Below are 15606 nucleotides of genomic sequence, written 5' to 3'. Positions count from 1 at the left end.
AGGAGGAAGGCAGAGGCAAAAGCCAGTCAGTGCACAAGAGTCAGAGCCAGAAACAAGGCCAGCTCTGCATGAAGACAAAAAGCTAGAATGTGAACTACTTGATGCAGAAAATACTGTCCTGAGTAGAGATACATATGTTCAGCTTTCCTAAACCCCAAACCTGCATCATCTGGGATCTGAGGGGTTTGTGTGTTCTGAAAAAGAGTCTCCTGGCAAGCCTTGAAGTGGAACTTGCTATGTGGTCAGGATGACCTTGAATTCCTGATCCTCCTGCCTCTACTTCCCAAGTGCTAGCTAGGATTATAGGCATATTCCACCATACCCAGCCAAATCTGACTCTTGAGCTAAAATGTCCTAATCCATCCTAATATGATCACAGAACTTCAAAGGTTTAGGATAATATTAGTCACATAGAAAGGACATTTTGTGAAAAAATAGTACATCTGGAAGGAACTCGTGTGAAGGCATTATGTAATCACAGGACAAGACAAATACTTTGAGATAAACATCAATGGAAAAAGACACAAACTCTTTGAAGATAATACTGCTTTCTTTTCCATTTTTAAATCCAATTAAAAATCCACTTAATGAGTCATTCTAAAAACGTAATGTAAGAACTTAAAATTAAGTTTTGCTAAAACAGTCAAGTAAAATATACATTGACTTTTACTTTGCAATACTGCTTACAGAAACTGTTAATCTAACTGTTAATACTAAAAATTCATTTGCAACTTACTATAGAACAGACATTGTGCTAAATATTTTATATGCATTATCTGATTTAGATCTTAATTATTTCACTTGTTTGGAAAGTAAAAAACACAATTTATAGTGAACAAGCAAAAGAGAACTTATTTAACACTTCAATCTGTTATTTTGAATTGGAGAAGTACACACTCTTTATTCTTTCCTTGGTCACTACTCACAAGCAAGAGCCAACACTTAGGAGATAGAAGCAGTGTAAACAGAAGTTCAAGGTAATCCCTAGCTACATGGGAAATTCAAACCCAGCCTGGGCTATACAGTGAGCCTGAATCTAGCTGGGGCTATGAGACCCTATCTCAAGAACCAGAAACAAACAAAAAGCTCATCATGTGCTCTATTTGTACTGCAGAGCTATTAGAGACTACACGTCTTTAAGGATATTTTACGCCTTTAAGACCTGGAAAGACATGACAACCAATGAAATCATTCTCAGCCACTGCAGCAGCACCAACTGGTTCAGACGGACATCTACCCATCTACTAAGGATGAGTCATTGTCTCCCAGTTCATGAGTGTCTCCCACGACACAGGAGGTGGGGAGCTGTGCTATTCCCAGAGGACAAAGACAGATACAGGGAAGGGAGTTTGCTCTGAGCCCGAAATGCGTGGTATGTGTCAAAGCGATCCTCTGCAGCAAATGGCCAAACTCGCAGGTCTAGTGCCCAGGAGCAACACATTAGCATCCAAGGAACAGGAGTCCTAAGCAGAGCTAAAATGACTGAGAATTGTATAAAATGAGGTGGCCGAGGGGATAACAGAGTGACGAAAAGCTCAGGAGAGAAAGGGTTTATTTCAGTCTGAAGTTCAAGGGTCTAGTCCATCCTGGCAGAGAAATCGACACAGCGGGAGCTTGAAGCAGCTGGTCACACTGTGCAAACAGGAAGCAGAGAGCCATGAATGCTGGTACCCAGCCCAGGGAATGGTGTGGTGGTTTGAAAGAAAATGGACCCCAAAGGGAGTGGCACTATTAGGAGGTGTGGCCTTGCTGGAGGAAGTGTGTCACTCTGAGGGCCGAGGTCTCCCTTTCTCAAGCTTCCCTCAGTGTGACAGTCAGTCGACTTCCTGTTGCCTGCAAGATGTAGCCCTCTCAGCTCAGCACCACATCTGCCTGCATGCCACCATGCTCCCCTTCATGATCATAATGGACTCAACCTCTGAAATGTGAGTGAGCCACCCTCAATGTCTTCTTTATAAGAGTTGCCGGGTCATGGTGTCTCTTCACAGCAATAGTAAACCCTGACTAAGACAAATGGCCCCACCCCCTTCCCACCTCAACTGATCTAATCAACATAATCCTCACAGGCCCTCCATGGGCTAAATAATCCCTCACAGTTGTGCCCAGAGCCTGCCAACTTGAAAATTAACACTAACCATTGCAGCCACTATGGTATCACCAATGTTCCCATCCCATCACTGCTAAAGAAAAGAAACTTTGTACTTACACACTGAAATCTAACTAGATACTCAATTCAACCACACAGTGAAGATGTATTTTGTGTTATCCAAGCCATAAGCACTGTGCTAGCTGCTGCTGGAGGGAGCCAAGACTAGAGACAACCAACTTGAGACTTGAGTGAGGCTGTTCATTTTGTTGTTTGACTGTTTGTCTGGTTGGTTGGTTGGTCGGTCGGTCAGTCAGTTGGATGGTTGAACAGTTGGTTGGTTGGTTGGTTGGTTGGTTGGTTGGTTGGTTGGTTGGTTGGGACAGCATCTCAGTATCTTGTCCAGGCTGGCCTCAAATGCCTAGCTCAAATGAACATCCTGCCTCGGCATCTCTAGCAGCTAAGACTACAGGCACATGACACACCACAGGCTTGATTTAAGATGAGTTTCACTATATTGCACAGGCTATAACAGGTTTTTTCTTATTTTTAAGATTTACTTTTAATTGTGTATATAGTGTGAGTACAGGTGCCCTTGGAGGCCAGAAGCATCAGAGTCCTCTAAAACTGGAGTTACAAATGATCGTGAGTCACACTAATTCAGGTCTTCTGCAAAAGCAGTGCTCTTAACCCTGGGCCATCTTCCAAGCCCTATAATCCAGTTCTTAATGCTAAGAATCCAAACAAAACAGGAGCACTAGGTTAAAAGTGCAAGACTAGGCTGTCATTCAATCTTCGTTCTGTTATTTTCTTCCTTAGTGACTTGGTGAATAAATCACATAACTTCTATGGGCTTTCACTTCCGGTCTACAATGGGGATTGTAATAGTAGCTGTTAAATATAATCATAATGAGAATAAAGCAGCAGCAGTCAGTCTAAGAAAGGAGCTGGCACGTAATTCACTTCAGAATATGCAGTTGATTAGGAGACCTGGCCCAGAGGTGGGAAGGAGAGCATTCGACCCAAACTGTACAATGTATGAGAGAGACCAAACACGATGAGGGGTGTCAACAGGATCGGCTCACATTTAAACCCTGGAAAGGGGCTTCATTAAGAATGAGACTAAGAGTCAGGGAGAGATAGGCGGACAGCAGAAACATCACCAAAGAGAAGCCAGAGGAGCCCCTCAGAGACCCAACTGGGAGTCAGAAAATCCTAGAGCCATCCTAGGAACTTGTGTAAGCTTTGTGAAGGGGAATGGGAGTTTTACACCATGTGATCTAGTTCAACACAGTACATGTAACAATGAGCATGGAAGAACAAGGGGCTGGTTAGAACCATCAATGAGAGACGGTTGTTAGTGCTCTGTCCCAGGGAGAGGAGCAGGGAGGTGTGTCCTCTGAAGACTGACCACTCTCTTAAAGGGGCAGGCTCCTGTTCTAACAGGACCTAGTCCTACTCCATTGCTATGAGGAGGAAATGAGCTAAGAAACAGGTCATGGGAACCATTCTATGTAAAATGCTAACTAATTATGTTAATATAGTAAGTGCTCAGTAAGCATTAGTTATGTTGTTATTATATATAAAAAAAAAAAAAAAATACTAAGCCGGTCACGCCTTTAATCCCAGCACTCAGGAGGCAGAGCCAGACAGATCTCTGTGAGTTCAAGGCCAGCCTGGTCTACAAAGTGAGTTCCAGGACAGGCACCAAAACTACACAGAGAAACCCTGTCTCAAAAAAAAAAAAAAAAAAAAAAAAAAAGTGCCATTGAATTTCACAGCATGGGAAAGACACTTACTTGGAGAGAATCCAGAGAACATTTTACTGAGCTACTGAGCTGTCCTCAGAGAAAGGCTAACTGATAAACTATCTGTGTGAGCACTATAAGCAACACACAGATGCACATTAAGACAGTCCTGGATTTTTGTAAGCACTCAATTCCCCCACCCAGCCACACCCTTGCACAGAATATAATAACCAGGATAGTCAAAAGGCAGCCAGAAAAGAGGGCACAGAAAGCTGAAGAAAACTGTGCAGAATGCCCTGAAATGCTGGTGGCGCACGCCTTTAATCCCAGCACTCGGGAGGCAGAGCCAGGCTCTTGAGTGATGACTATGAGGAAGGCGCAAATACACAGCCCTGTCTCGAAAAACCCCAAAAAAAAAAAAAAGAAAAAAAGAAATGTAGAAATGTAGAAATGCAGAAGGTTATAAAATGACAGAATGCTTTGCTTGTGTAGCAGCAAAGGCTTCTGGGTGTGAATCTGAGCAGCACAGCTATGTGATTCCAACAGTTATGAGTGATCTGGCAGAGGATACTGGAAGAATTGGAGCACAGGCAGGAAGAGGGTCACATCATGGTGTGCTAGTCTGAGCTCCCCAAAGGCAACGACTGTGTCTTCCCCATTTCTACAGCTTCCAGGCACAGTAGCTGAGACAGAGCAGACCCTCAGTCACTGAGGTGTAAGTGGATGAATGAGCCAGAGCAGCACAGGAGGTGTCGTTAAAATGGGGTAGCAGAAACGGATACATAGAGACGGGGATACGTGCTGGCTGCGCAACGCACCAGGAAAGGTGCAATCGATGAAGGCCGCACAGCTGACCCGCACAGCAGACCCCCACAGCTGACTCACACACAACTGCCTTCTGAAAACACTCCACCCCCACCGCAGGAATGCCCGTGTCTGAAATAAAAGCTACGCCTCGCACAGCTAGACCCGATCTATCATCAAGATACCGCATCTGCTGTACCTGAACTACACAGGTCTACACCAGAACTACAATACCCTACAGCTGATACACCGCACACGAAGAAACTAAAAAAACAACTCAACTATCACCACAACATATAGCTGACGCACAGCTGAGCCGCACAGCAGACCTGCACAGCAGACTCACACACAACTGCCTTAGACACACAGATATAGACAGACAGACAGACAGACAGACAGACAGACAGACAGATAGATAGATAGATAGATAGATAGATAGATATAGACTCACTGCTCTTTCCCAACGTGCATTAAAATTATACTGTAGGTGCTGGAGAGATGGCGCAGTGGTGAAGAGCACCTGGCTGCTCTTCCAAAGGACCCAAGTTCGATTCCCATCACCCACATGGCAGCTCACAATGTCAGTATCTTCAGTCCCAGGGGATCCTACACCCTTCTATGACCTCCATGGGCACTAACTGCATGCCTGTGTGTGGTACAGAGACATAAATGCTGGCAAGACACCCATACACATAAAAATAATAAATCAATGTTTTTAAAAGACTTTTAAAAAATTATACTGTAAAAGAACAAAATAAGTAGTTTAGAAAAATCAAGAAATATGGCCAGGCGGTGGTGGTGCACGCCTTTAATCCCAGTACTCAGGAGGCAGAGGCAGGCGGATCTCTGTGAGTTCAAGGCCAGCCTGGGCTACCAAGTGAGTTCCAGGAAAGGCGCAAAGCTACACAGAGAAACCCTGTCTCGAAAAAAACCAAAAGAGAGAGAGAGAGAAAGAAAAAGAGAGAAATCAAGACTTATGATTGTCAGTATGCAGGTCAGAGGTATATCAGGTAAATGTTAGCGAGGAAGGGCCAGGGCTTGTTTTCCTGTGTTGTGTGTGACATATGAACACATGTGCGTGCGTGTGTGTGCACACACACATTGTTTAAACATATCACTGGTATAACATAGTAGTACACACCTGTAATATCAGCACTTGGAAAGCTTAGGCAAGGGGACTGTGAGTTCAAAGGCCAGCCTGGGCTACAAAATAAATTCCAGGTCAGTCTGTACTACATAGTGAGATCCTCTCCCATGGAAAAATAAATAAATAAGTAAGCTCACTGGCTCTTACATCAATATAGCTACCTAGACATGCATGCTGATTTTCCTTTTCTTCCAAACTCCACTGAAATAACAAAGGGAGAGCCACTTCCAGCCAAGCTATCCCTGTCCTACAATAGGGGGCTATTGCAGGTTAGACGGTTTTTAAGAAAACCCTAGATCTCTAGATCCATGGCTTTAGACCTTGGCACTGAACCTTCTAGAGGAGAATGAAGACAGGCTGCGTGGCCTCTGCTGCATCTAGAGGAGAGTTAAGACAGGCTGCATGGCCTCTGCTGCATCTAGAGGAGAGTTAAGACAGGCTGTGTGGCCTTTGCTCATCTAGAGGAGGGTTAAGACAGGCTGCATGGATCTCTGCTCATCTAGAGGAGAGTTAAGACAGGCTGTGTGGCCTCTGCTGCATCTAGAGAGTTAAGACAGGCTGTGTGGCCTCTGCTCATCTAGAGGAGAGTTAAGACAGGCCGCGTGGCCCTCTGTTCATCTAGAGGAGAGTTAAGACAGGCTGCGTGACCTCTGCTGCACCTAGGATTTCTGATTTTTTAAGGTCTAAAGCAGGGCTGAACTTTTGTTTGTCCAAAATCTCCCAGGTTTACTGATTCTGCTGGTCAGAAGGCACTATGAAAGCAACTATTCTACTATTCTACATAAACAGAGATCAAAAGGAGAAAAAAAGAAAAGAAAAAAAGCCACACTCAGAGTCAAGGAAACGCTACAAACAACCCCCTCCTTTTTTTAAGAAACAATAAACTGAAAGTAAGAAACAGTCTAGGAAACTGGAGAAAGCAATCTCCAAACTTAAAACACACAGAAGGGCTAAATAATTAAGACTGGATAGAGAAGTGTGCAGAAGACTTGAGGGACTTTGGGAAACACAAATGACGAACAGCCAACGAGCAGGAGAGACAATGAACGCATGTGGTCAGTGCCCATCAGAAGGAATTCCACAATGAGGTCAAACACATCAGTGCAGAGAAGTTTCTCCAAACGGAAAGCACTCAGGGCCAATTTCCAAGCAGGCAACACCTTTTAAAGCCAACAACCTAGCAAATATTTGTGACAATTTTAAACTTTAAAAGCCATAAAGAAAACCTTAAAAGCTTTGAGGGAAAAACAATACATGCTATTACAGAGTCATATGAATCAAAAAAGCATCAGGCTTTTTCATTAGTACGTCAGAAGAAAATGGAATATTGTTTTCAAAGTTCAAAAAGTGATTTTGAGCCTTAAATTCTACATCTTTGTTAAATTATCAAATACAAAGAAAGAATAAAGTTATCTTCAGAAATTAAAGAACTAGGAGAGTTGACTTCCTGTATGTACTCGTCGGCCATGTCTTTCCTAAGAAAGTATCAAGGAAGCCCAATGGGCATCACTGAGGACAGCTGTGATGGAGGCAGAATGCCACACTGCCTCTGGTTCCTTTCAGGTCCTCATATGACATCTGACTCTTGCCCCCTCACTCTCTATGATTAATCTGAACCTACCAGAAAATCTAAAGTATCCTTCCTATCTCAATGACTTGACTTTACCTTAATCATGTCACCAATTCTTTTTCCATTAAAGGTAAGCTTTATGAAGTAAGACGGAGACACTTGTAGTCATTAATCTGCCTCCCAAACCACAGAAGAATTCAAGGATGCATCCAGGAAAAGAAAAGAAAGTGGAGGGAGGCAGGGGGAGAAGAAGTTAATTCAAGAAAAAGGACAAGATGAGATGCAAGAAATTATGCCCCCATGAAGAAAGAGAGCTATAAAGAAAAGGGTTCTTTAATTTAACCTGATGGTAGAATTTCCCTGAGGCAGGAGCACAGCTTTAAAGAAAGAGAATGGTATTTTTCCCTACTAGTCCAGTTAGGATACTTGGTTCCACAGGGACTGAAGTTTATACAGCAAATATAGTGAGAGGGAAATAATCCTCATATGTTCAGAAACCAGGGCCAAAATCTTGAGACATGAACATACCTAGCTCTGTACTCTAGCAAACTCTGGATCCTTATCTCAGCGGTACACTTACATATGTAACACATGCTATTTTTCCATATGTGCTGTCCACAGGGAACTAAAACTGTCTGCCAGGAAACAAGTGATAAGCCCAGCCACAGCTACACACTTTAATGATTCTTACTTGTATTTTATATTATATAAACTTATATCTTATATATTCCTATATTTATATATGTGTCCCATATATAAATATGAAATATGCTAGGACATTTTTAAAAATAGTAAGTTGAAAATAAGAAACCATATGAAACATATTTCATATATATGGAAGAGTAATTAAAATAGATTATGAAATAGATGTATATTATTAACTAATGACTTGCAGGATTACATAATATGTTCAGTGTTCAATTTCAATTTTACTTTTAATACCTAAAAAACAGATAAAAATCTATCATAAATGAGAGTATTTAAAAAGGTATATTCGCCGGGCAGTGGTGGCGCACGCCTTTAATCCCATCACTCGGGAGGCAGAGGCAGGCGGATCTCTGTGAGTTCGAGGCTAGCCTGGTCTACAGAGCTAGTCCGGGACAGGCTCCAAAGCTACAGAGAAACCCTGTCTCAAAAAAAAAAAAAAAAAGGTATATTCGTATATTTGTATCAACTATAGCTAAAATAAAGATGAACCACACTTTCTGGAGAACGTGTCTATAACTTACTTAGTATGCAGAATAGAATATAAGACTGCCATTGTGAGGCCAGCAAAATGGTCAGCCAGTAAAAGTGCTCGCCACACAGGCCTCGCAGCCTGAGTCTGATCCCAGAATGGTGGGTGTATCTCTAACCCCAGAACTCCCACTGCAAGATAGAAGGCAGAAACAAGAAAATCCTCCGGAGTGGCAAACCAGCTACCCTGAAGTATGTAGCAGCGTAGCGCAAAAAAAAAAAAAAAAAAAAAAAAAAAAGGAGACCCTGCCTCAAATACAAGGCGGAAGGGACCCAGGTCCCAAGTCCTTTGACCTCCATACCCATGGCATATGCATGCCTGCACACACACACACACACACACACACACACACACACACACACACATACACACACACGTGCACACACACACACAAGCGTACACATGGTAATAGTAAATACAAATTAAAAGAAAAAAACTGATGCCATGGAGTGGACCTGGGAGGTGGCTCCGTGACAGAGCACCAGGCCTAGAATGCACAAGGCCCTAGGTTCAAACCCTCAGTCCCAGAAAAAAAAAAAAAAAAAAAAACCATTGTACTTTGATTGTAATAATTGGAAAGGGGGCATGAACCTAAATATTTGAAAAATCATATGGAAACCTACCACTATAGAAGCTTCCTAAAATATATACATATGTAAAAGTAATTTAAATAGTTAGCATATAATGGGAGAGGCAATACCCCAACTAGACATCTTATGCCACCTATAGTTCCAGGAATGGGTAACATCTTGTTGAGTAGTTGGCCAAAGATGTCCCGCAGACACAAACAACACACACACACACACCCCTGCAAACATCACAGGCTATTGCCAAGAATACCGGTTGCTCTCCATTACATGATGGCAAGGCCCTGTTGCCAAAGACAACCCTTACTCTGTCACTGAACATGGAGAAATCAAGCTGACGCCAACTAGAAATTTCACCCCTCCTGACCAGTGTTCACAGTTCACAATTGGACAGTGTGCAGAGTGAGACTTCAGAGCATTCTGCACACATGGAGTGGCTTCATCAGACCCGTCCCTTAGGACTTAGGGATCAACACAGGAGAGGCAGAAAGATTCTGAGAGCCAGAGATGATGGACGACTCCAGGGAATAGCATCTTCCAGACACAACAGGATGGACACACATATAAATGCAAAAAGATCCTGCACAAGTTAAAACCAGACAAAATCCCAGCACTGAGAAGGACAAGTGGACACAAAGTCCCACCCTTCACCAAGAAGCGATCTGCAACTGACACCTGTTGCCACACAGAAAATCGGTTTTCTTCAGTGGAGTGCCACGGGTTCCGTCAACCACACTCCAAGCCCAGGAGTGGCTAGGCAACACAGGAGAGGCTCCGGGCTTCTGTGTGCTTTATGCTTCGGTTGGGGTTTGCTTCTGTTTCTTTGGGTTTTTTGGTTTTTGTCTTAATTAGTTTTGATTTTTAGTTCACTGTCTGTTTGGTTTTAGCTGTTTTGTTTTCCTGTTTTTGTTTTTTCACAGGGAACACAGAGTTGACTAGGTAGGGAGACGAGGAAGATCTGGAAAAAGTTGGGGGAGGGGAGAAATATGATCGAAACTGCTTTTAAAATTTTTTCATAAAAAGTAACTAAGAAAAAAAATCCCAGTGTCATTGCAGTGGGCCAGGCAGGTCAGTGGTAGAGCACCAGCCGAGAATGTATGAGGTCCCATACTCAACCCCACAGTCCCAGGAAAAAATAAATCTCATTGTCCTTTAATTGGAGTAAGTGAGAAAAGGAGGAAGCATCCTAAAGATTCACTCAAAAGACAAGTGCTCAAACATGAAAGCAGCAGCCACAGAACTGGGTACAGGGCTGGAGAGATGGCTCAGCAGTTAAGAGAAGGGGCGGCTTTTGCAGAGGACCGAAGTTCTGTCCCCAGAGCCAACATGGCAGCTCGCAACTTCGTGCAACTCCAGTTCCAGGCATCTGGCCTCCTCAGGCTTCTGCACACACATGGTGACATAGATTCATGCAAACACATATAAATAAAATAAAAATCTTAAAAAAAAAAGAGAGAGAGAAAGAATGATGGCTATCACAAAAATATGCATGCACATGTGGGCTTAATTTGTATATGAAGAGATGAAAAAGCTGAATGAATACATACAAAACTATCCTCCAGTTAATCCTATGATATAAAAGGGAGACTGGACAATCCCTCAGTCTTACATTATACATGTATTCTATTCAAATTCTGCTCCAAAGGACTAACACTACTTTTAGGGTATCTTTTAACTTTGATTTTAATTGAGTTAATAAGTTGAAACTTATTTCTGCCTCTACCAGGCAGGCATTGGAACACATGTTTGTACTCTTGGGACCTTGGTAGCTGAAGCAAAAGGATTCTGAGCTAGCTTGGGCTACTAAGTTAAGTTGTAGGGATGCCTGGGATTAATGCTATGGACCTAGCCTCAAAAAAGAAAAGTTAATCCCAGAATAGTACTACCACAGATATGGACTATGCAGTAAATTTTTATTTTAAAAAATGACCTCTGGGCAAGAACATGAAAGCCCATCATGGGATACATGACCAACATTTAATTGCAACATCACGGTTACTAGAAGAAACAGTACCAATGGCAGCATTTTTAGTCCCTTAAAAAACGCTGCAACCAACTGAAGCTAGACTATACAGCTTCAGGCCACAAGGCTTCATCACTTCATTAAAAACACAGCAATGCATTTGTATTCCTATTGATGAACACCTACCGAATCGTTCGCGGCCAGTGCGAGAGCAAGGTTCACTGAAAGAAACAGAGAGGTTTCAGGTTAGTCACTTTCCTTCTGTGGAAAATCACTCACTTTTCAACATTTCCCTCGCTTGTAAAAGACCAAGGATGAGGAGAGAATGACAGAGACAGAAGACCAGAAGAAAACAATTCTGCAACTACGAACAGACGCCTGTCCCACACTGCACATTTTAAATAGCTCCTTTATAGTCTGTTACAATCTTGTTCAAATTCGTCACTCAGCTTTCCTTAAAGTAATGTTAATGGAATATGTAGTTTTAAATTTTATTTTAAATAATTAACTATTTAATAACTAATAGATATAGGCCTTTTTGTTTGTTTTTTTTTTTTTTTTTGTTTTCGAGACAGGGTTTCTCAATAGTTTTGGTGCCTGTCCTGGATCTCACTCTGTAGACCCAGGCTGGCCTCGAACTCACAGAGATCCACCTGGCTCTGCCTCCTGAGTGCTGGGATTAAAGGCGTGTGCCACCACTGCCCTGCGTCTTTTTTTTTTCCCTAATAAATGCTGTTATGGGCATCTGAGTACCGAACTCACACATACACAAGCATACAAAAAGCTGGGGCACCGTGCACAGAAGGAAGTGAGAAAGATAATGGTAAGGTGTTACGGTAGTCAAAAAGCCGATGCCGTGATTCTAGAGACAAAAAGGAGCAAGTGGTGTCCTCAAAAGCACAGTTAGCCAGCTCTGCAGCGGGGCTACAGCTGAGAAGAGAGAGTCCAAAGTACTGTATTTGCAAGACTGATAAATAAATAGGTGTAGTGGGCAGCCATTCCAGCTTTGGTCTGGAAGTTCCAACCCCCACTGAGGCTTCGGTAACTGTCACGCCTACAAGGCGGGGCCAAGAGAGGGCCCTGAAGACCCGAGATCCAAAGGCAGAGGCAGCGCGCTCTCTTGTTTCCTGGACCCTGGACGCTAGAGGTAGACCAAGGAGAGTTCTTTCCCAGAACCCGCAACCTACCCATCCCTTCATTTGTAAGTTACGCCACTAAATAAACCTCCCTTTTAACTACGTGGAGTGGCCTTAATAATTTCACCAATAAATAGGTTCTCTAGTTGGGCAGGGATGGTGCACACCTTTAATCGCAGCACTTGGGAGGCAGAAGCAGGTGGATCTCAGGGAGTTTGAGGCCAGCCTGGTTCACAAAGCCAGCTCCAGGACAGCCAGGACTGTTACACAGAAAAACCCTGTCTCAAAAAACCAACATACATACATACATACATACATACATACATACATACATACATACATGAAGAAATAAGTAAATAAGTTCTCATACTTCCCATTTTCCACAATGCGAATCCCATTTCCTTGCAGAACGATGCTGTCACTTCGATAAGGAAAGTGGTTGGAGGTGTAAACTGCAAAGCAGACCTGAATCTGAACCCAGCCCCGCCACCTCCTTCTGTTGTATAACCCTGACTGCTCCCTGCGTTATAACATAAAGGGACTGCTTCCTTTGATAACTGCTGTGAGGATAAAAGAATACTGTATAAGAAGTACTTCATCTAGGGTGTGGTACTCATAAATCCACTCTTAGGCGTTACGGGATAATTCTAATTCCAGATACATAACAGGTTAAGCATCATCTAACTTTTAAGCAGAAACTTTCCAGGGGTGGTGAGGGACTCCTCAGGCTGCTGAGGATGACAGCACAGAGCTGTGTGTCCCTGGAACCTTCACAATACATAATATTTACCTGCCAATATAGCTCAATAAGGCTGAAGAAAATAAATGACTGCTAATGGGTAGGACTGCAAGAATTTCTCCCATTATTGTTCCTTATAATCTCTTTGGAAATAATTCCTTTTGGAAATAACTGTTGTAAGTCTTGAGTGTTAATTCTGTTTTAGAACTCATAATCTGTAGTGCTAAAACATCATCTTCGTGACAAATCTACAATCACCAAAAAGGGCCAAGGAAAGGACTCTCCATCGATACCATGTTAATCCAGAGGATCTGAAGACTAAATGGCTAGGCGGGGTGAGGGCTCGAAACAGGTGAACTACCCACCACTCGAGCAGAAGGACCTGAGTGTAACCACAGCACCGGGAAGGACACGGGAAGAGACAGGCAGCTCCTGAGAGCTCAGTGGCCAGTCAGCCATTGAAAAAGAGCAATAAAGACACCCAATGTTACCCTCTGCCCTCCACACACATGCACCTGAACATAGGAACACACACACACACACACACACACACACACACACACACACACACACACACCGAAACACTAGATGGATAAAAAACTAAAACAATGTTAAATCTCTTCAAGCATTCTCAAAAATTCTTAGCTTTTCATGACTTTATAAATGGTACAAATGTTGTGACTAAATGAAAAACGGTCGCAAGAGCAAACATTCTCATTGCAAATATACAACTATATGTACACTGATAGACTGGAAAAGAACAAGAATAATGTAATATACAATTACTAGTGTTTTAAAAGTAACAGCAACCAATTACTGAGAACCTCTATGAAAAGACAATGGGCTAAGTGGTTAATTTAATTCGCCTATCATCCTATGAAAGAGGTTATCTCCACTTCCTAGTTAAGTGAACAGAATACCTGTAGACAACCTAACTACTTCTCACTGAATTGAGTAGACAATCTGGTAACGTGTTTCCTTTAGCTCCCACCCATTATCAAATCCTAAGACAGGGAACCACCAGTTAGAAACGTCACGAAGACTGAACTTGAAAAGTGATCATTTACAGTGCACTTGACAGTTGGCACAACTTCTTAATCAGGAGGGACGTGAACGCCTTACAATACCTGCAGTGGTAGACTTTCCAACTCCACCCTTTCCAGAGGCCACAACAATAACTTCTCTAACACCTTCTATGGGCTTCTGCTTAGGAAGTCCTCGGGACATGATTTGTGTTCTTCTTTGTTTCAAGGCCTCACCCTCGCGCCTAATAACTTAAAAAAAAAAAAAAGTGATTTAAATCAATCATCCTCATTACTGGATTAGTGTGCTGTAAACGTGAAAACGATCCAGAGTTTGAGTATAACAGGGTTTTCTTTTCTAATTCTGTTCATCGCCACTAATTTAGCCTTTAGGTGCTATTTATCGACTGCTAACCTCAACTGCAAAGACAAATTGTTTGGAGCTGAAATTTATCTGCCAGGGTAAGCGAGGTTGTTAAAAACGCAAAGTGGCCTTTTTACCGAGTTAAGCCCTCCGTGCATTTTCCGTCTCGTTAACCTATTCACTAAATAACCCCACGCCAAGAGGGCAAGGTGCACCCCATACATCCCTCATGCTCAGGAGAGTTTGGGGACCACAAGCCCCAGATTCCTTCTAGGGCACCCGCTAGCGGGAGCTCGCAGGCGCCGGCGATCAGGCTCCCACCGTCCCCTCCCGCGCTCGGCACACACCTGGCGCCCACAACTCAAGGCTCGGCGCCCCAGGGGCGGGACAGCGGCCCCGCAACCACCCCGGAGTGACACCCTGCCAAGAAGCAATAAACGCCGCCAGGTCCCCATGGCGCGCGGTTCTTCCCGGGACAGGGGAGGAAGCACTTTGCGCCGGGCGCGGAGTAATGACGTCACATGGCAACCCGTGGCTTCCCCTGCCTGGAGACGAGCCTGATTGGTGTTTCTTCAGCTCAGGTACCCCATTTGTTTTAATTCGGATGGTCACCAACTACAAACACTTCTGCGACCAGACATTCCCGAAGACTTTTCACACGTAACATTTCATTTTATCCTTTCAGAGTAGACAAGGAGACTTCAGAAAATTTTGTTTTGAAGTTTGGAGGGTGGCTTTATGCTGGGGGTGAACCCAGGGCCTCGGTCACACTGGGCAAGGACACTACCAAAGTGTACATCGCCCCTCCTTCTCTTGTCACTGATTTAAAATTTGAGATTTAGAAAGTTTAATGAGATTGACCCCCCACATCTTAGCAGAAATTTAAAATGCTAGAACTTGAAGATTTCATTTTCCTTCTGCATAGTACTGTATACGTCATTTAAATGCCTCTACTGCTAAAGATTTTTACAACACATAGTACTGTATATGGTCGCTTCGACACTGCCACTAAGGTTTTTACATCACACGTACACTGCGTGTGACCTACAGTGATACTCTGCCCGAAGCTAGTTGCCGCTTGTGTTGCTGATGGTTCACAGGAGAACTGAGGATGCTTTACTAGGTTCAAAAAATTTAGCTAAATCAGAAAATAGGACCAATAAAGAAGCCTACTTGAGAAGGAATTGAAGGCTAGTGGTAAAG

General features: G+C 43.2%; 1 protein-coding gene across 3 annotated transcripts in view; it reads right to left on the bottom strand.

Annotated features, from left to right (window-relative positions):
* Nubpl (nucleotide binding protein like) overlaps window positions 1-14893 on the bottom strand; it is a 202465-nt gene extending 187572 nt beyond the window's left edge. The window contains exons 1-4 of one of the 3 annotated variants that reach the window (XM_028869690.2): window positions 14751-14893; window positions 14681-14695; window positions 14145-14277; window positions 11329-11363 (exon numbers count right to left, since the gene is read on the bottom strand). In XM_028869690.2, the coding sequence (XP_028725523.1) occupies window positions 11329-11363; window positions 14145-14277; window positions 14681-14695; window positions 14751-14858 (291 nt within the window). In that variant the 5' untranslated portion in view covers window positions 14859-14893. Of the gene's footprint in view, window positions 1-7451; window positions 7988-11328; window positions 11364-14144; window positions 14292-14680; window positions 14696-14750 lie in introns of those variants that run through there. The other 2 variants (XM_028869685.2, XM_028869687.2) reach the window with 2 other exon arrangements.
* Between the last annotated feature and the right edge of the window lie 713 nt (window positions 14894-15606).

The sequence above is a fragment of the Peromyscus leucopus genome, chromosome 14, assembly GCF_004664715.2.
Source record: "Peromyscus leucopus breed LL Stock chromosome 14, UCI_PerLeu_2.1, whole genome shotgun sequence".
NCBI classification, from domain to species: Eukaryota; Metazoa; Chordata; class Mammalia; order Rodentia; family Cricetidae; genus Peromyscus; species Peromyscus leucopus.
The sequence above is the reverse complement of the archived record's forward strand: the minus strand, read 5'-3'. Positions and strand labels throughout refer to the sequence as shown.